Below are 19,126 nucleotides of genomic sequence, written 5' to 3' on the forward strand. Positions count from 1 at the left end.
ACAGCTTTATTCCACAGAGGGCTCACAAAGCAACTCTGAAAGAAAATTCCTTGATCAAAAGACTGCAGGGATGTAAAGATGGATAAAAAAATGTCAGCCTATTTTCTATAGCCCATTCTCAACTGCATAATTTATAATCACTCCTCCTCATCTGGGAGTAAGCTCATGGGTGCAAGCTGCATCTACTCTCTTTAGACGAAAAGCTACCATCTGACAGGTCTCAGCTATTTTGGCAAGAAATATGATCCATTTTTTGTCTCAGGCATGCAGCTAGGTGCAAATTATGAACCCAGTCCTTATGTAAGTTCTTCTGTTTGCTAAGATTACTGCTTATTCTCCTTTCAAGAAAATCTGATTTTGACATTCAGCTCATGTCTCACCCCAAGAAGGAAGGTGCACCTGGAGAAGGAATGTACCCCCTCATCTAAAAAGAAACTAATTTTAAGATATGACCAAACCAGGAATATAAAGCATACTCCTACAGCATCCTGCTGTATTTGGGGTTCTGTTAAGTTGCCTGGAGCCTCCCACCAGAGATATAAAAGTATTCCACCATGAGCTGTAGACTTCTGCTCCACTGAGCCATCTGTCTTGAGCTCTGGAAGCCATGCCCAGCTCTTCATCTCTACCGCCTGCCATGGCTTTTTTTGTTGGACATCGCAGAACTACAGTCTCAGCACATTCAGCTTGAGAGCAGAGCGCCAGCTGAGACAGCCTAATGGTTTATAATCAGATAGCACATCTACCTCATGCCAAAGGTGAATCGATGGAATTGTTTTGTCACACTGAGCACGACAAATATCTCATTCTCATGTCTGTCACTGCTCCACTGGCAAAACCACGGGCTGCTGACTTTACGCTGTTCCTAAGATGCTTTCTGAGGCATCACATTGTAGCTCTACCTGACCTATAGATCTATAAATCAAGTTTGCCTGTTACTCATGTTTTTCTTAACTCTTCAAAATGCTTATTCCTGAGTTTTAGCCATCATCACAATGCATCATCATTACTTTTCTTCATTTTAATATCAGCAGTTATTGACAGGAATAGTTAAGGTCTTCCCTCCTAGATCCAACAGAGGAAGTGTATGTCCCACTTTCACAAGGAAATCTTCACCATTACTTTTCAGTGTCCTTTTACAAGATGCTAAAGTGCTCGTTTCTCACAAGCTCTACTCTACTACTCTTTCTGAAGAGCTGTCCTGTTTTATTTTGAACTCCATTCACTCCAGCTGGATCCACGGTTCAGCTGGAACTCACTGGGTTGTTGATCTAACAGTATAAGAGCTGGAACGGCAGTGTAAGAGGCTATTGCTTTCCCCAGCCTGCTGTTTAAGGGCAGGCCAACATATAGGAAAGACTATATAGCAGTGGGGTTAACAGGGAGCGGAGATCCCTCAAATAATGAAAAATGCGTAGCCTGGGACATGACGGGAGGTGACCCATTGAGATCCTACCAGCAGTTTTATTCTATTAGTTACCTCTAGCTCAGCACTGGCCCCAATACACAGGTCCTGCACAGCACCTCAGATATTCTCCTCAGGTACTCCACCACACCACAGTAGGTAGCTTCTTGCTTCGTCTGCTTCCAGGCTGCAGGTTAGAGGATACCATTCACAGGATTTCTCTCTGGGGTCAACAATTTGAACTCCTATACAATTGTTTTAATTAATATCAGCTACTATTTCATAGCTGCTATTTCTGGCTGGAGCAGGACTCTTCTCACCTTCGGAGAAACAGCAAGTTCTGCTGTGGTTCTCTCAAACCACCTCCCATGTTGAGCTCTGCCTACAGACTCAGCTCTTTCTTCCACTCTCACACTGGGTTTGTGTTTAGGTATCCTGTTCTCAGTGCTTTTTTTCCTCCTCACATGCTCTTTATCCACAGGCTTCTGCGTGGTTTATTAGCCCTTAAATCTCACACCGTATCGTTCAGCATGCCTCAATAGGCAGACACTGTGCGTTCTGGGGCACGGCAGGAGTCCGCACCCCCACTGGCAGGGCTCCTTCCAGCAGCTTTGCAAGGACAAATCTAGCCAAGTGCATCCAAACGGCCTCCTCCGTGACACCCTCACTGACTGCACCCGGCAGCCCGTGGCTTTCGGCGGCTGCAGAGCCGAGGGAATCGTGGGCAGCGGGACAGTCGTGGGCAGCGGGCACCGCCGGACAGCACCGCGCCCGCCTCTTAACCCCCGGCCCGGCGGCTCCGGCCGCGGAGTAGGTCGCCGCGGGGCTGAAGGGAGGCCGCTGCAGCGGAGCCCGCCATGGCCCCTGCGCTGAGGGGAGGGTGACGCCCCACACTTTGGACCCTCCTCGCTTCCCGTCCGCCTGAGGGGAGCGACCGGCGGAGAGCCGCAGCCTCTCCCGGAGGAGGCGGTGGCGGGACGCGAACACTGAGGCAGGCGAGCTGCTTCCTCCTTCTCCTCCTCCTCCTAAGATGGCGGCAGACCCCGCGGAGCAGTTCTGCGTGGCCGAGGAGCGGAGCGGCCACTGCGCCGTGGTGGACGGGAACTTTCTCTATGTGTGGGGGGGATACGTGGTAAGGCAGGAGGAGACGGCCGGAGGGCGCTGGGGGAGAGGACGAGGGAGGGAAGGAGGGAGGGAAGCCGAGGGGGGGCGCGCCGCCGCACGGTGGGGGAGCCGGGCTGAGGAGCCCCGGTGGCGGAAGGAGGAAGGGGAAGGGGGGGGGAAGCGGAGTGGAGGGGACTGCCCCGCTGCCCTGCCTTGCCCCAGCGTCGCCCCAACCGCCCCCTCAGCCGGTGCAGCCCCTCGGCGGGCCGGGAGCGGAGCGCTGTTTACCTCAGCGCGGACGCTGATTGGCTGTCGGGGCAGCGCGCCCCACAGGGGCGGGCGTTTTAAATGGCGGCGGCGGCTGCTCTGAGGAGAAGGGTGCGGGCGGGAAGGGGTTTCCTCTGTGCGCTTCTGCACTCGTCCGTTTGTTCCCTTCTCTAAGCATAGGTGCCCCTGACCGGCGCCCGTGGCCGCCTGCTGCTCCGTTTTCAGCTGCCTCCATCACGGAGCACGTGTTGGGGAAGGGCTGGTGGAGCCGGTTTGTTTCCACTGTCCTGCAAACTTGTGGTTGCTCTGGGAGCGCTTCTCTCGTCTCCCTTCCTTTAGTGGGGTGACGGCTGTAATTTGTAGTTGTGTTTTTCCTGTGTGTAATTGGTGTTCTTGTTCCTGAGTCCCTGCATTTTTTACTTCTTAGTAGTTGTATGTTACGTACTGTGCGTTTTCCTCCCTCAGAAGGCAGTTCTGTCACTTCAAAAACAAGCCGGTGGCAGACTAAAAGCACGTGTACTTTTTTTTCCATCAGAAGATCGGTACTGGTTCTGGCATAAGTAAATCCTTGTGACTCCTAGCTCTGGATGAATTCAGTCCAAAAAAGAACTATGAATCATACCACGTTAAATACACACAGTTCATTTTATCCACAGTGTCTGTACACATTGGCCCTAACATGTGAAAGTACCTGTGCTTGCTGTTATTCCTGGTTTTGCTCAGGTCAAAAACATGTTTCTGTTAACGTTTTCAGTATTCTATCTGTATTTTCCCCAGGCTAAGGTAAACTTTCAAATGTGCAAAGCTTGTCCTTCTGTACTCAAGCAAAGAATTCTAGTGGGGGGGGGCTCCTGGATTTAAATTTTAAAATAGATTGTAAGTTACGAGAGGGAAGGACAATTCTAGGGCTCTCAGGTACTAGGAGCTAGTTGTCTTTTTTCTCTTCCTGAAGCATGTTATAGTTTAGTTTCTGGAAATCAGAATGTTGGTTTGGGTTTGTTTTTTGTTGTTGTTGTTGTTTTTTTACTAAAACCATTGGACTTAAAGATAGGATAAAGCTGCGCAGCTTGTGGAATTTGAAGAGTTGCTCTGCTCCTGAGCTCGATTCATTTGACCTGGAGAGGGTTGTGCTGCTGGTGACTACTGAAATACTGAAAATACAAACAGATACTCTGTACTGAAATACAAACCCTCAGCTGTGGTAGGAAACAAGGTAGCAGGGTTCCACTGTCTGGGTTACCCTGGCATGCCTTCTCTAGCCTATTGCATGGTCAGGCTTGCCCAATACCAAACTGTAATGAAATGGAGGAACTCTCAGGAGCCTGTAAGCTGTCCCCATAGCTTTTCTTCCCTTTAGGGGTCTTTGGTAAGCAGTGTTTCTTGTGACTGTAAGTCACGTGAGGATTTGAATACATATTTTGTAGTGTCAAGGAGTTAGCCACCTTTAGAATAAGCATGTATTTAAATAATGTGAGTCATCTGTGATGTACAGGAAGACTTAGTCTCCTTTTCTGGCCTTAAACTCCGTAATACTCTGTATAACTATGCAACACCTAAATCACTGGAAATACTCAGTAGTTCCCTATGCTTTGGTCTTTAGAAACTAAGGTTGGACTGGCTAGTGCGGTTTTTCAAAGGTTTTCTAATAAAGGATCCTGGGTTCATGGCACAGTCAAAACAGCCAATGTGTGTTAAGTTTAGCAGATAAACGTTGCAAAAACTTTTAGTAGTTTTACATATTTATTTGTGGAGAGTATTATGAAAATCATGGTTACTCTTTAAGCAGCAGTTTACACAGGTAAAATCATTTTACATGTTGATGGTGGACTATTGCCCAGCTAACTTATTTTTGGCATCAGTGTGTTTGCTCAGAGCTGGTTCTGTAGCAAATGCTCGGCCTCTGACCACTGACGTATCTAGATTAAATTGGGTAGACTTCTGCACTTTGTGAAAACTGCAAGCTGCTTGTAACAGCAGAACCTACCTTATGAAAGGTACCTGGCAGGATAAACTTTACCAAACATAGTGCGTACGTGCCTGGCTGGCACCTTTAAAATTGAGAAGTTAATAATAAAGTATCATTTAAAGGCAAGTAATCAATATCAGTAACTAAATCGTTAATAATTAAATTTCAGTTTTGCATTTAATTTTTTTCCTCATATTCTTTCAATTTTGAGCTATTTTTTTTATTTTACTGACCCTGGTTGCTTATTCCCTCGCAGTCTTTCATTTCTTTCTAATGCTAAGACAATAATTAATGGTGTAATTGCTACTCAGCCTGAGTGCTGCAGTTGCATTCTTTTGGGCTTCCTTCTCCTGGTTGTTATTCTTCCTCATCATTATTTCCCAGATTATTTTTTTTCCTTACATGGCCTCTGTTTGGGAGTCTTCATAGATCTGTTTTCCACAGAGGAATTAATTTTTCCTCTTCATGTTATGACATAGGTTAAGCTCTTTTATATTTGGCATTTTGTTCTTTCAGGTTCCTTCCCTGAGTCGCTGCAAGTAACTGTTGTTTTGGTGCTTTTCAGTTACACTTTCCTCTATATTTTTCCATTATGCCAAGAATTGCCTCCTAATTAAAAGTATCTCCCAAAACAAAAGATAAAAAGAGTTTTAATTCAGGAGCTTCAAATTCTGGTTTATGTTGTTACACATCTTTCTTGGCAAAACATTAAGTTGGTTAATCTGTGCCTTTAATGAGTGGGCCTGAGGAATTAAGTTCCTTATTTTTAAAATCAGTACTTTTTGATAACTTTCTGTTTAGTTGTTGGGTTCTTTACCCATCTACCCGGTGTGGCAAAGTCTCCATTTCTGGAAAACCTAAAAAGGGGTTGTGGAATGAGGAAAAAAAATCCTTCAGGTGAAGGAGAACTCTTTTTTCCTTAAAGATGCAAAAAGCCCCAAAGAACAGCATTAATACTTTGAAGCTCATCTTTGATGTTTTGTATTTAGCGGTATGAAGGCTAACGGTACAGCAAATTTGCTCAGTGATCACATCAGTGACTGAAAAAATACTTCCTTTAGTAACAGCATTTTAATAGAGGAGGGAAGCATCTTTGACAGTCTCTCTTAAGATTTTGGGTTTTTTTTAAATTAATGGTCATGTTATGGTACTTTTGTGCTACTTGTTAGTAGCAGTTGTGTATGTTTCCTAATGAATTAATTGTTTGCCTGTGGTATTTTCTTATTTTTACAAATTGGCTATTGTATTATATTCATATTGCTTTTTGAATATTGAAACACTTCTCTCTCTACCTCTGATACACCAAACTTACTTTTTTATTATCTCCACGCCTTAAAATGAGTTATTAAAGATGCTATTAGCAATCAACACAGCTCAATGACATCAGGAAATGCCTAGCACAGTATTTTTAATAGCTTCAAAAAATGAAAAATATCTTGTTTGAACTCCTAGTATAAAATGTAAAATATTAGCATTATTGAGCTGCCTGTTTAAAACTGTAATGATCAGAGCAATAATGTTGGGGTATGACTTATGCTCTGGTAGATTATCTCCTTAAGATTATTCCGTGTTGCTAAGTAACACAATTTGGTATTTCATTTTAAAACGTATGGTGTATAATGCATAATTGAGTTAACATTTGCAAATTTTCTTTGGTTTTAGTCAATTGAAGAAAATGAAGTTTATCTGCCTAATGATGAGCTCTGGATCTATGAAATGGATAGTGGGTTATGGTAAGTTGCATAATTTATATTTAATTAATATATAAGTTGATCTTTGCATAGATTGCAGTTAGCTGTGGTGAAAAGACTTCAGTTACATGAATTCCTGGTCATGTTCCCTGGAGTTTAAATAGCAGATGTTTAATGTAAAGACTGAAGAACAGACATATGCACTTGCAAATCAACTCTAGTAAACACATTAATTCCTTAAGTATGATTGTTTTTTTCGAAAGAGCATTCAAAATGGTCAGCTTAAGGCTCTGTTGTCAAAACAGGGGCATTTTATTTGGGCATTTATTTTGGCCTAGTTCTCCATTCATTAACTTCTATGTTAAAAGGAATATTTAAACACTGGATATTTGGGTTCTTGATCTATTTACAATTATATATATTTTTTTGTTATTACGTAATTGTGTTCTGAGTGTATTTGCATAAATAACGTATAACTAACCAGATCTTGCACATCACTAGCAATTTAATCTTTACATTTTATATTAATTGTGTTTACATATTTTATGTGGGGAGAGATAACAATACCCCTTTTTAAAGTTTTCCAGTGGTTTCTATTACAATAACTGCATTCCGTCTGGTAAAGTAGTATCCATTTGGGCTTATATGTGTTTTCTGCCAGCTGTCTTTCTAATCTCTAGTTTATATATTTCTTGCATACCCATAGTCAAAGCAAAAATTTGGAGGGAAAAGGGGAGGAGGGCTAGATCAGGAAGGTGTCTTACAGTATGTATGAAATTCCACATCTGTGTGGTCAACTCACTGACTTTGAAAACAACAGTTTGCATATGGTTAGCTGTGAAGTTCTAGCAAGTGTTTTTTTGTTGTTTTTTTTTTTTTTCCCAAGATTGTACCCTCACTGAGACTGTGGTTTGCAGTCTGTTTCTTTTGGTGAAAGGGTTGGCTAAAGCAACCTCATATGCTGTCTTGATTTTTCACCCCAGATGTCCCTGTATCGGTTGTACTGGTACATCTGTTTGTATGATCACTCAGGAAATTGGATCAGGAAAGTGATCTGGGTTAAATATAACTTCCCTTTTTTCAGGGTTATTTTTAACCTGGATCCGTTCTTGATCTCGTTCAGTTTACAGCAGAAACAGTTGTACACATACAGCTAAGTGCACAGCATGACGCAGGAACGAGCAGGAATGAGAGACCAAGAGCAGAGAAGGGGAAGGAGGGCTGGCCTGTGGCAGTGCTGGTGCCAGAACAAAGGTATTTGGAAGCAGTGCCCTGAGCAGCTGTTAGTGAGTGCCATTTTCAATAGGGACAGGCTACATATACATCATTCACATCTGGTGATTTAGTGCATAAAAAGATTTTCCTTCTAATGGCTGCTTCCAGTTCTTTTAGGCTGGGGTAAGGTCAAGCATCGGAACTCAAAAGTGTAAGAATCCTTTTCTTCTGTATAGCTGCCAGTGATAGAAAATGAAGGCAACTTGTCTAGATGGGGATGCATCGAAGAAGGGGATGAATGGAATTGACTGGGCCAACAAGTGTGGTGATATTAGACCTAGCAGAGAGAAGAAAAAGTGGAATCGGGCTTTGAAGGTGGGAGGCCATGACTGAGGAGGGAGACTGAGCTAAGGACGCAGTTGGAAGGCAGGGAGTCGGATCAGGTGGATCGCTGAGAGAAATGAACGGGAATGGCAGGGGAAGGAAGCTTCAATCAGAAACTGTGGGGTGAAAGCAATTGAGATGTCGGCAGCAAAGCCAGGGCAAGGAGTTGAGTGCCAGCACAGAAGGACTGGGATTTGGCTGCTAAATCTACAGACTGAAGGTGTGGCAACAAGGTGGAAATGCTAAATAAATCACATGTCCTCTATGCATGTAGATGTGAGAGGGCAATGCAGGTCCCTGTCTTCTGTAGCAATTTGAGATCCTAGGAAAGCTGTTTTCAATGTGGAGTAATGATTCTAAGTGCAGTCTTGGCCTAATGCTCAGTCTCGTGAATTCGGCAGAAATTGAGTTTTGTCAGATAGTTGCATAGTGATTGAGATTGTGTGATGTTACAATTTACATCACAGGAAGTTACTGGTTTGTAAGTGAGACTAGCAAGGAAAAGGCTAGAAACTGCTGCTGCTGAGGAGCAGAGAGCTCATTGCTAAAATTGGCATTATTGAAGATTTTTTTTTTAATTGTGCTAAATGCAGAGCAAAATGCAGTTTTAGGAATGGCATATTGGGTACCAAAATTAGTGAGTACTTCTGAGCTTTATTTCTACTTCTGCCTCAGTTTTCCATTTGTAAAATAACAGCAACACCATGTTCTCATTTCAGGAGTTTTTGGAGTTAATGTTAATAGTATTTCCAGGTTTTGAATAATTAATGTTTCAGCTCTACTAATGCTCTTTTAATATGGGCTTCAGCTTCAGAAAAATTGGGATGCTTATAAACGTATGCATAATATTCACATGAAAGTCCTCTTACACCATGGGAGCCTGACTTCACGTGTCAGCTACAGTTTCTAGTGCTAGTTATGGCCAAAACTGTATTTTAGCTTTAAGTCTAAAAATTATTAATACATCTGGTTTGGGTTTGTTAATTTTAGCAGATTCGTAAGCAGCATTGTAAGACTTAATGTATGTGCTAAATTGCAGGACAATGCACCTAATGGAAGGAGAGTTACCTACCTCCATGTCAGGAAGCTGTGGGGCAAGCATTAATGGGAAGCTGTACATTTTTGGTGGATTTGATGATAAAGGATACAGTAATCGGGTATTGTATTCTTTTCTTTCATAACATACTGTATTTGAATGAATAATAATGCTGACCTTACTGTTTTGTCTGGTGTACTTTGCATTTGAATTAAAGAGAAATTTAAGGAAAAGCTTTATTCTTGTAGAAAAAGTGTACTTTTAAACTAGCAAAAAACTTTATTTTTTTGTTTTAACGTTCAACTCCACATATTTTTCTGGGATTTTTCACTGAATCACAGCTTCAGAATAACACCCATTACGTGAAACTTTCTGTATTTCTTTCTGAAAACTGCTAGTGCTTTCCCAATTGCCTTTTTTTTTTTTTTTTTTTAAATATGTTGGGAGTCATAATTGAAATTGATCTCAGAATATCACTTTTTGCTCTTGGATAGTGATTACATTTCTTATATAATCAGGTAATAATTAAAGTTAAAATAGAGCTACCAGTTTTCCTTGTAACGGAAGACTGGAGTGGCAAAGTAGATGAAATAAGCTGCTTTATCATTTAGTGTAAATGAAGTCAGAGTTCAGTCCTGACTAGAAAAATAACCGAAATAGAGCCTGTAATCAGATCTCAGTGTAGTACTTGGTTCACAAGCCTTGTTGTTTTTTGTGCAGTTACCTAGTCAGGTTAGGCAGAACTACTGACAGTTCTCCCAGTAGAATTGAACTGAGAGCTGTTTGTCTTGCAGAAGTTTTTTTTGCAAGGCTTCAGTTGACTCTGGAAGGAGCAGGATATTACTGTTCTGGTCTGGCTGACTGATGGCAAGGAAACTTGCTGCTAATAACTGTGTTCTTGTGGTGTATTGGACTCTTCCTATATATTTCTACATATTGCAATCTTCACTGTCAGTTCCTCTTTTTTTTCAGAGGAAGTTGTGTATTCTGGGGGTGGTGGGTGGTTCTTTTTGTTGGTGATTTGTGCTGGATTCTTTGACATCATTTATACTGAAAATATTGTAATTTTTTTCTTTTAAGCTGTATTATGTTAATTTGCGAACAAAAAATGGAACCTATAGGTGGAAAAAAATTACAAATTTTAAAGGTCAACCTCCTACACCACGTGACAAGCTTTCCTGCTGGGTGTATAAGGACAGGTAACACATTAAGAATATTTAATATGTGTTAATTGCAGAGAGGAAGTACTATAAAGTGAAGAGCACACAGGTTTGGGATTCATGAAACTAATTCTTAGCTTGACTTACTATGGGATTTTGTGTAACTCTCCTAACAACTTTCTACCAGAGTTTTCTCACATGTGAGCTGAATTAATGGTAAGTATAAACCCACTTTAGGAGAGGGTTGGGAAATTTAGTGAAAGTTCATGGAATGCTTTGAGACTTTAGATAAAAATCATTATGCATCTATTACTTATGTTTTATTTTTAACACTTTGAAAAAATCAGTATAAAAATTAAATCTTTTTTTTTTACATTACGTAAGCATTAAATTATTACCTGCAATAAAATATATGTAGTATATTTTCAAGCATTTTAACAGCATACAAATGCTGACAATTGCAAAGTCATTGCAGTGATTATCTTTATTTTATAAGAACCAAGTCAGTCTAGATATTTGTGTTGTAAAAGTTACTGAGTGTATTTAGAAAAAATACTTGGCTAGAAATAAATATTTCAGATTTTGTGTTTATTATGGGAAGTGTCTGGATATTGTGGCATATGTGGTCACAAGAAAGTGACATGTCAGTGATTTGTTATGAAAGTTATGATAAACAAGTAAGGATATGATATACGGTGAACAGTATAAAAAGTAAATGATTTATCTGTTTCTGGACTCTAAAGAGGTTTTGCATAAACTGTATAATGGCTCTCAGTACTATATCTTGGTTTTGTAAATCTAATTTAACTGCAAGATATATGAAATTACATATATTTGAACAACTTCTCCTTAGCTGTTAAAACAAGATCATTCAAAACTAAGTTAATCTATTCAGAGTATCATGTAATCTGCATACTAAGAAAATTACTTATTTTAGGTGGCAGAGTGTAACCTTTTTCATTTAACAGACGTATTTTGGGACAAGCTATGCACCTTTTCAGAAGTATACATTAAAATTTCACAAGATGTGAATTTGCAGATCGGGATGTCTTGGTGTATTGCACAATGCTTTCAGTAACTCTGTTTCCCTAGGAATGTCAGTCTGGAATGACCTTCACCATCCCATCATTTCCTAAATTGCCTTCTCCCAAGATCACTAACAACTATACCAAATATCCTCAAATGTTGAAGTTAAACAAAACTTTAGGAACCAATTCTTATGGATGGCCATTTCATGGGTGGAATATTAGGCTGGGAGGTGTGTAACAATACTTGCAATGCAATATGTTCAGTAGTGCTTAGTTGAAAAAAAGTTCTTTATAAGCTAGAGAAGATTTTGTGGGTCACAGGCAGTCTGTGGGCTGAACCTTGGGAACGTTTGTTGTGAAAAGATGTATGCAGAAGGCTAACAAATATAGCAGCAGCAGCATAGGAATTTCAATAGAAAAGGGTAGGAATTCTAGCAGAAGCATAGGCATTTCACTGTCTTGTGTGTTCTGTGTCATTTTAAGACTCATGTCTGAAAATGTGACTGATAAATAAGCTTGTGGATGGAGGAATAGACAATAGGGACTTTGAGGTATCTTGAACTTCCTTCCTTGCTTATGTGGATTTCTGTCAGGCTTGTTGAGGAGTGTAACTGTTACCTTCATCTCGGTAAGGTTTGCTGTGTAATTAGGTGCAATATGAAATATTTTAAGTTGTTTATATTATTAATAGTATGGTAGGTAAACCAAAATTTGAAATTCATTGTTACAGCTTATGCGTTTGAATGTTGTTTACAAAGCTGCTAACAACTTATTTTTTGTTGTTGTTCTTTTAGGCTAATATATTTTGGTGGCTATGGCTGTAGGAAGCATAATGAACTGAGTGATTGTTTTGATGTCCATGATGCATTTTGGGTAAGAGATTTGTCGCAAATTCAGAGTGATTTGTCCTTTCTGATTGTCAAAACGTGATCTTTTATACTAAGTAAGTTTGAAAATCTGTCAGATTTTTCTTTTATTTGTGGCATCAGCAGAAATGCAAATTAGAATCTTCTGCTTAGATTTGAAATTGAAGATACTGCATGTTGGGAGCAGTGGGTGTTCAGCATATTCCAAGTACCCAGTGCTAGGCTTTGAGTGCAATGGAACAAAATGCTGTCAAAGCAGGAACAAAGGCAGTACTTTAAATCTGAAGACATATTTTAAATATGAAACTCCCAGAAAATTTTAGAATTTATTTCCTTGAAGTAACAGTAGGGAATTTATAGCTTCACAAGTTTACCTGACAAGTGCTTTCAGTTAATTTCTTTAATTTGTTATTCAGAGTAAATGCCATTACTTTAAGATGCCTAGATTAGCTTGTTTCCTATAATGATTTCTTACAGTTAATAGAAAGAAGGAGACTGATTAGAACATTTAGTGACAGGAATTAATTTAAGAAATAGGTATGCATTCAAGGAAATATAGATCCTTACATCAAATGTTAAACATTGACTTACAGAAAAGCATTCCTTTGTACATTCTATTCATTTCTTGGTATGTTACCCTAAAAATTAGAAGGTAGAATTTGTCTACTGCAGTGACTGATGTTGAAGCCCAAAGCCTGTTTTCAAAAGTGTCATCAGCCCTAACATTCCTGAATGCTGTTGACCTTCAGCTAGATCTGAGCTGCTGCATCATTATTAAAAATAGTAGCATATGTTTATTTTAATAAAATTCTGTATTTTAGTTTATTTTCTGTTTTTATAGATCACTTCTGGGTTTGTATCCTTTAATAAGCACAAAGATTTTAGAATAGTATAAACTTATTTTTAATTTTTTAACCTCTTTTTTTAGGAAGGACAGATATTCTGGGGATGGCATAACGATGTTCATGTTTTTGATACAACCACACAAACTTGGTCTCAACCAGCAATTAGAGTAAGTGGTTTTTAGTCTTGTCTTTTGTCACAAGCGTGATTTTACTGCATTTTGAATAGTTATTGTGCTCTTGAAATTGATGTTGGGAGAAGTAATTTGAATATGCTTAGTATTGCTTGGGCTTGTAACATTGAACAGGAGGACACTCAATGCCTCTGAAGTGTGGAAAATTCAGAACTGATAGTAATTTTTTTCCCACAGGATGTTATTAGGCTGATGTTTTTTCTATAATGTGGTTCTGATGCAAAAAAATATCGTAAGCTTCAGAGGGGTATTAGAAATCTGGATACATTAGAAGATGATACAGATATTCTGTATCTAGGGGATAGTTTTGAGATAAAGCTTTATATTCAAGCTTTAAGACAACTGTTGGGAATATGAAATTACTGTCAGCACTCTGTTACTGGAAAGACAAGGCACTGGAATACTCCAGAAAACTATTTGGTAGGAATACCAGAGTGGGGCTGAGGAATGGGGTGTGGAGGTGTTTCCGTGGCTCCTCATAAAGCAAGCTAAGGTCCTGCAGAAATGGATTATGGTCATTATACTGACTTTGGGTATCCTTGTAGGCCCTGCCAGAGCTTTGGGTCTGGAAGAGTTTCATGGCTGGAGCAGAGCCATTAACCCAGGGCAGCTCTGTATTTATCCTGTCTCACACCTAGTGAAGGCTTTCTGGAACAAAGCGAAGGTCTTTGGGGAGTGGGTGGTAGAAACATATGAATGGTTTTAATGTTGCCAAACTGAGGTTAGTGAACCCCATTTATCTGAACTGTTTTGATATCAAGCCATTTGGTTGACTGTCTCTGTGTATAATTAATCTGCAACATGGATAAACTATCACAGATAACTGAGAGTTGACCATATGAGAGATTAAGGTCTGCCTAGAGATTTCTTCCTTCCACCCCTGCCTCTTTTCATAAAGCTGATAGGTCAGTGTGAAGGATGGTATATCGGGCTGAAAGAACAATCCAGTCTCTCTTGATTCCCTATTCGGCTTTCACAGACTTAAAGGAGGCAAGGGGAGAGAGAGTAAACTCACTGTATTGCTAGTTTAGGCCTTCAGTTTTCCTTTGTGGAGTAAAGATACATTTAGTATGTGAGGGTTATATGCTTGTTATTTTGAGCGTTGTGTATATGGAGTTGCTGTATTCCCTTTTAGAGTTAGCGTTGAAAAATCTTTTGAACAAATATCTCCCAGTCATACTATATCATTAGAATGAACAGATCAGATATTCTTCAGCAAATATATTATTTTAATAGTCTCCCAAAGGAGCATGTATACTCGCTTACCCAGTAAAATAGTAATGCACACATTTCTATTTATTGATATTGATATGGTAGTATACTATAAAGGTTCATAAATCCTGGGGAGTTTACATAAGAACTCAGTAGAAGTAGTATATTATCATGAGTGTCTGACGCTATTTTATGCTCTTTATCTGAAATTCCTATAAAACTAAATGCAAAAAATGAAATTACCATTGAAAAGTACAAGCCAGTTTTGCTATCTTTATTTCTGATTTACACAGGGAAGACTTTTTGGTGTGTGGCTATTGGATGTAACATCAAATTTTAAGATCTGATTTCCTGACATTTTAGTACCAGTTCCTGATGGTTTGCACTTCAGAAAAATAAAGCTACACAGGAGATATCAACAATAACTGATGTGTTACTGTAATTTTGAGCTTAGGAATTAAAGATAAATCAATGGAATGTCACTTAAGTAAAGCAATGATAAATCAGATCAAGAGGGCATTTATTAAACATTAGGAACTGACAGAACTTGGTTAAAGGTGTCCTTGGCAATTATGTGTATCTTCTAATGCCTGTGGAGTCTTGGATGTGACTACAAGTTATGTCCTTTTAAAGTTGCGGTTCTGTCAGCATATTGATGCATATTGGCCTTATCTCTGCAGTTTCTGTGTTAGTGACTTGCCACTGTCCTTGGCTGGCACTTTGACGATGTTCTGAAGGATCTTATTTTGATTCTTTCAGGGTGGAGATCCACCTCAGCCTCGAGCAGCTCATACATGTGCTGTGCTGGGAAATAAAGGTTACATCTTTGGAGGACGAGTGCTGGTTAGTGTTTAATTAAAACATGTTATTGGTAGTAATATTATTTTCTTGACAGTTTTTTTTCATAGCAAGCTACTTTGTAGTAGAAAAAAATCCAAAATGTCTTTGGCCTGACCTGTTATGTTAGGGGTGTTGAATCCAGGATGCTTCTTTTCATCCCCCTCTACCTTACAAAAAGAAGAGTCTGTCTTTCTGTCTGTAGTATTAATGATGAAGCATAAATTGTCCCAGAAAGGGAAAAAACAGATGACTGTGGTAAATGCAAATGTTTGTAAATCAACAAAAATGGTTGACGTGGGTGTAACCTCTGCAGGAGATGGTTCTTTGTGAATGGAGCAAAAGCAAGCCTGCTGATAGACCAGGTTTAAATAAATGATGAGATGCTAGCATTGTGTGCTTGCTACAGCTTAGCAGATTTATACATCAAACCTGCTGGCTTTTTTTTTTTCCCCCATTTCACGTAATGAAATGCTAGCAAGTAGTAAATATAATGGGGAATTTAGCTTGTGCTCCCCCCCACTAAAGAAAGAGGAAATGTGTAAGAACGGTCAATTACTCACATACGCATCTCTCATATCCTGATGTTTACTTTCGGGGAAAGTGAAGTTCAGAATAGCTGTTGGGATACAGTATTTTAAATTTGCAATTGCAATATGTGGTTCTGAAAGGTAGGAAATAACAGATTTCAGTTGGCTTTATAATTTAAACTTTTGTCATTTTTTGCACATAAGTGACTGAAATACAGATGTCTGGAAGAGCAGCATGTGATTATAATGTCTGGATACAAAGCTATTAGTCTCTGTACATTCAAGCTGGTACAGGATGCTGCAGCATGTTATCTGATAGCACAGGCTATTGCAAGCACAGGTCATTCCAGTCCTGTTAAGCCTCTCCTCTGCTCTCTGAATGTCAGTTTTGCAGACTCAGTCTTTACCTTTAGCATGCTCTGTGCCTTTGATACAGAGTATGTGCAGCATACCATGAAGATTGCTGTTAACAGCTTTATTCTGTGGACCCAACATAAGCTCTTTACCACAAGAGTCAGGCTTGTATTTGCTTTCTTGATAGTTGATCCAGCACTGTACCATGTAATACACTGGGAGGATCTTAAATCTGTTGTCCCTTAGGTAATAGTCAAAGATGGTGTAAGAGCTGTCTGTATAGGATGCAATCAGTGCATATTTAAATCAAGGCTAGATTCTTGCTATATAATCTTAAGTCTTCCTAGCTCTTTTTAACTTAAAAAAAAAGTCATAGGCATCATCCCCCTGGTTATCTGTACCTAACAAACTTGAAGCTGCCACTGGTTAGCAAGGAGATACTAAAACTTCTCAGCAACACACTTAATTTTTCTAGTACTAGTCAGAGGAAATTTTTCTCTTCAGTTCTTCTCTGCTAAAGCACTAATATAGGAATTTAAGCCTGAAGCAGCAATCCAATAAAAAAAACATATTCCTGTCTTATGTCTGAAAGTAAGGATGGTAGTAGGTAGTCTAAACTAATGCAGGCTTCCCTATCATTTGTAAATTTTTTGCAATGATAGTTTCCTTATGGGCTGGAAAGTGTACCAGCTCTTTTTAGAACTGTTGCAAAAGCATAGGGAAGATGATATTTTGAAAGGTCTCTGTATGAGCGGGAGTTTATCAGGAATGTGGGAAACGGATCCTGTAAGGCAAGTAAAAAAAACTAATTTAAGTTACTGCGTACTCTTCCATATATTTTTTTAAATTTAAGTTTTTAGCTCTTTTTACCTACAGCTGATTTAGATAGAACCTTTAATCTTATTCAGCTTGAGTATGAGACGATGCTTTCTATCTCTACTACTATGAAAAGTAACAGTGAAGAAGTTTTGAAAGCCCGCAGTGCTGTGTTTCTATAGTTTTGTTACATGAAAGAGAAGGAATTAACTGTTGGTTGGAAATGCCCTACAGTGAACCTATGCCAACTTCATCTTGGAAAGCTGCCATAACCTAAACCCTGTGTTCTCAAGTACTTGCAAATAAAACAGTGTAAAATTGCACTTTGTTCCCTATTCCCTGTTTTCCATGCTGTAAAAGCTGTACTCTAATGCAGTGTTCTTCTCGGGAAAGTCTACAGTTCTGTTACAAAATGGCTTACTCCTGCTTGCTCAGACAGAAACCAGACAAACAGATCAAGGCAGGTTCAGAATGGCCACACAATGTCCAGCCAGTTTTTCAGTTTGAATTGCCTCCCACAGCTGCAGGAAAAGTTTTTACCTAAGTACCTTTTCAGAGCAATCAGTAAAGAAAGTAACCAAAATTGATCCTGTTTATTCTTACCATTCTCCATTACGTGGCCTTTCATACAGGCTCACAATCTCTGGAATTGTTGCTAAAGCCCCACCTCTGACTGAGAGAGAACTGCATGCAGTAGCTTCCAGAGCTGTAGGTTTGGACAAACTTGATTTGCAAATAACTAAGGAAATAAAGGGATATTAGAAGAGATTGAAAAATTATCTAGTGTTGCTTGAATCTTGTTTGTCAGGGTTAGCCATGCCAGGCTAAGTGAGCCCTGTGCTTCTGCTATGGACTTGCTCTTTCGTGTCTGCTGTATAAATGGAACTCATGCTAACTGCAGCTGAACTGAATGCTGCTCCTCATTTAGCAAGCCTGCAGAAGTGAGAGGGAAAGAAACCTAGATGTGAAGGAGTAAACATGCAGCTTGGGACCTTCTGGCCTACCATTTATTTCTGAACACTTCCTCAGCCTTCAAAGCCTTGCTCCCTCTGGCTTTTTGTTAGCAAGTGCAGAGGTCTTCACCCCAGAAACAGAATGGCATTGAGGGTTGTGTCCAAGCTAGTTAGGGTTGCTGCACTGTGCCTTTTGCAACTGAACTGCTTTAACTCAAGATAGGATTCCCATGCAGCCTCTGCAAGTGAATTTATTAGTAAACTGGAGCTTGCCTGTCATTTCTCCATTGTGCTGTTGCATGATTAGACATGCCCTCTGGCTTCCATTTAACTCTTTGACTGTTTGACTGCAGGATTCAGAAAAACAAGAAGGCTCTGATCTGAAAAGGTTTTTCTCTTCCTCAGGTAGCATCAGCTTCCTTAATAACCATTTGCTAAATTTCAGTGAAACCGCTTGGGAACAATGTCAGAGAAGAGTGAAATTTTGGAAAGCTATATTTAATTTTGTAGGAGAGCAGTAAGTGTAATCTTCATCTTGGTGATTATTATTGATTCACTTTCTATCCTAGAAATAAATGGAAGGAAGCTTACAAAGGTTAGGGAACATTCAGTGGGGCTTGAGGAATTAATGTAAGTCATGAAACAGGAAAGGAAAGCTAAAGACATCAGGAAAAACACTACATTTCCTGACAACAGGAGTAACTCCTCCCCAAAGGATGAAGTCGCTTTTCTCCATAAATTAAGGAGCAAATATGGGGTTGCTCTGCTCCTCCTTCTCCTTCTAGTTCACCATAATACAAATCTTCCCAGGGAAAAGGCTCTACAAGGAACCAGGAGGGGCCAGGAAGTGTCATGAGGCTTCTCCTATTCATCTTTCTGGGAGGAAAGGGCACCTTTTTCCAAACTTGGAGCTAGAACTGGTAGAAGAAGATGATGATGATGGTCAAAATCAATTGTACCAGGAATCATTTGAAAACAGGCTCAGAAGTATTATGTGGACTCTGTTCGTCCAGGTAAGCCCCTGAAAAAACAGAAATGGGAGAAAGTGGGAAGGAAAGAGAGTTAGTCCAAAAGTTGATGCCAGTCTCATGTTTGATTTAAGTGGAAGATTTTCATGTAAAGAATGATGAAGTAATAAAACAAAGTCTTTCTAGCAGCTCTTCACACATCTGATGCCTTAATGTATGCATGTTTATATTTCCTGTTATCCTTTCTGTCACTGAAGATCAGAAGATACGTTGACCTGCAGTCCTTCTCTTACAAAGA

General features: G+C 39.7%; 1 protein-coding gene across 1 annotated transcript in view; it reads left to right on the plus strand.

Annotated features, from left to right (window-relative positions):
* Nucleotides 1-2,233: 2,233 nt before the first annotated feature.
* Nucleotides 2,234-19,126, plus strand: part of KLHDC1 (kelch domain containing 1) — a 30,548-nt gene continuing 13,655 nt past the window's right edge. The window contains exons 1-7 of the mRNA XM_010579752.1: nucleotides 2,234-2,537; nucleotides 6,405-6,475; nucleotides 9,072-9,189; nucleotides 10,149-10,267; nucleotides 12,051-12,129; nucleotides 13,051-13,134; nucleotides 15,130-15,213. Of these exons, the coding sequence (XP_010578054.1) occupies nucleotides 2,436-2,537; nucleotides 6,405-6,475; nucleotides 9,072-9,189; nucleotides 10,149-10,267; nucleotides 12,051-12,129; nucleotides 13,051-13,134; nucleotides 15,130-15,213 (657 nt within the window). The 5' untranslated portion in view covers nucleotides 2,234-2,435. The remainder of the gene's footprint in view (nucleotides 2,538-6,404; nucleotides 6,476-9,071; nucleotides 9,190-10,148; nucleotides 10,268-12,050; nucleotides 12,130-13,050; nucleotides 13,135-15,129; nucleotides 15,214-19,126) is intronic.

The sequence above is a fragment of the Haliaeetus leucocephalus genome, unplaced genomic scaffold (genome assembly GCF_000737465.1).
Source record: "Haliaeetus leucocephalus isolate CR32 unplaced genomic scaffold, Haliaeetus_leucocephalus-4.0 Scaffold678, whole genome shotgun sequence".
Classification (NCBI taxonomy): Eukaryota; Metazoa; Chordata; class Aves; order Accipitriformes; family Accipitridae; genus Haliaeetus; species Haliaeetus leucocephalus.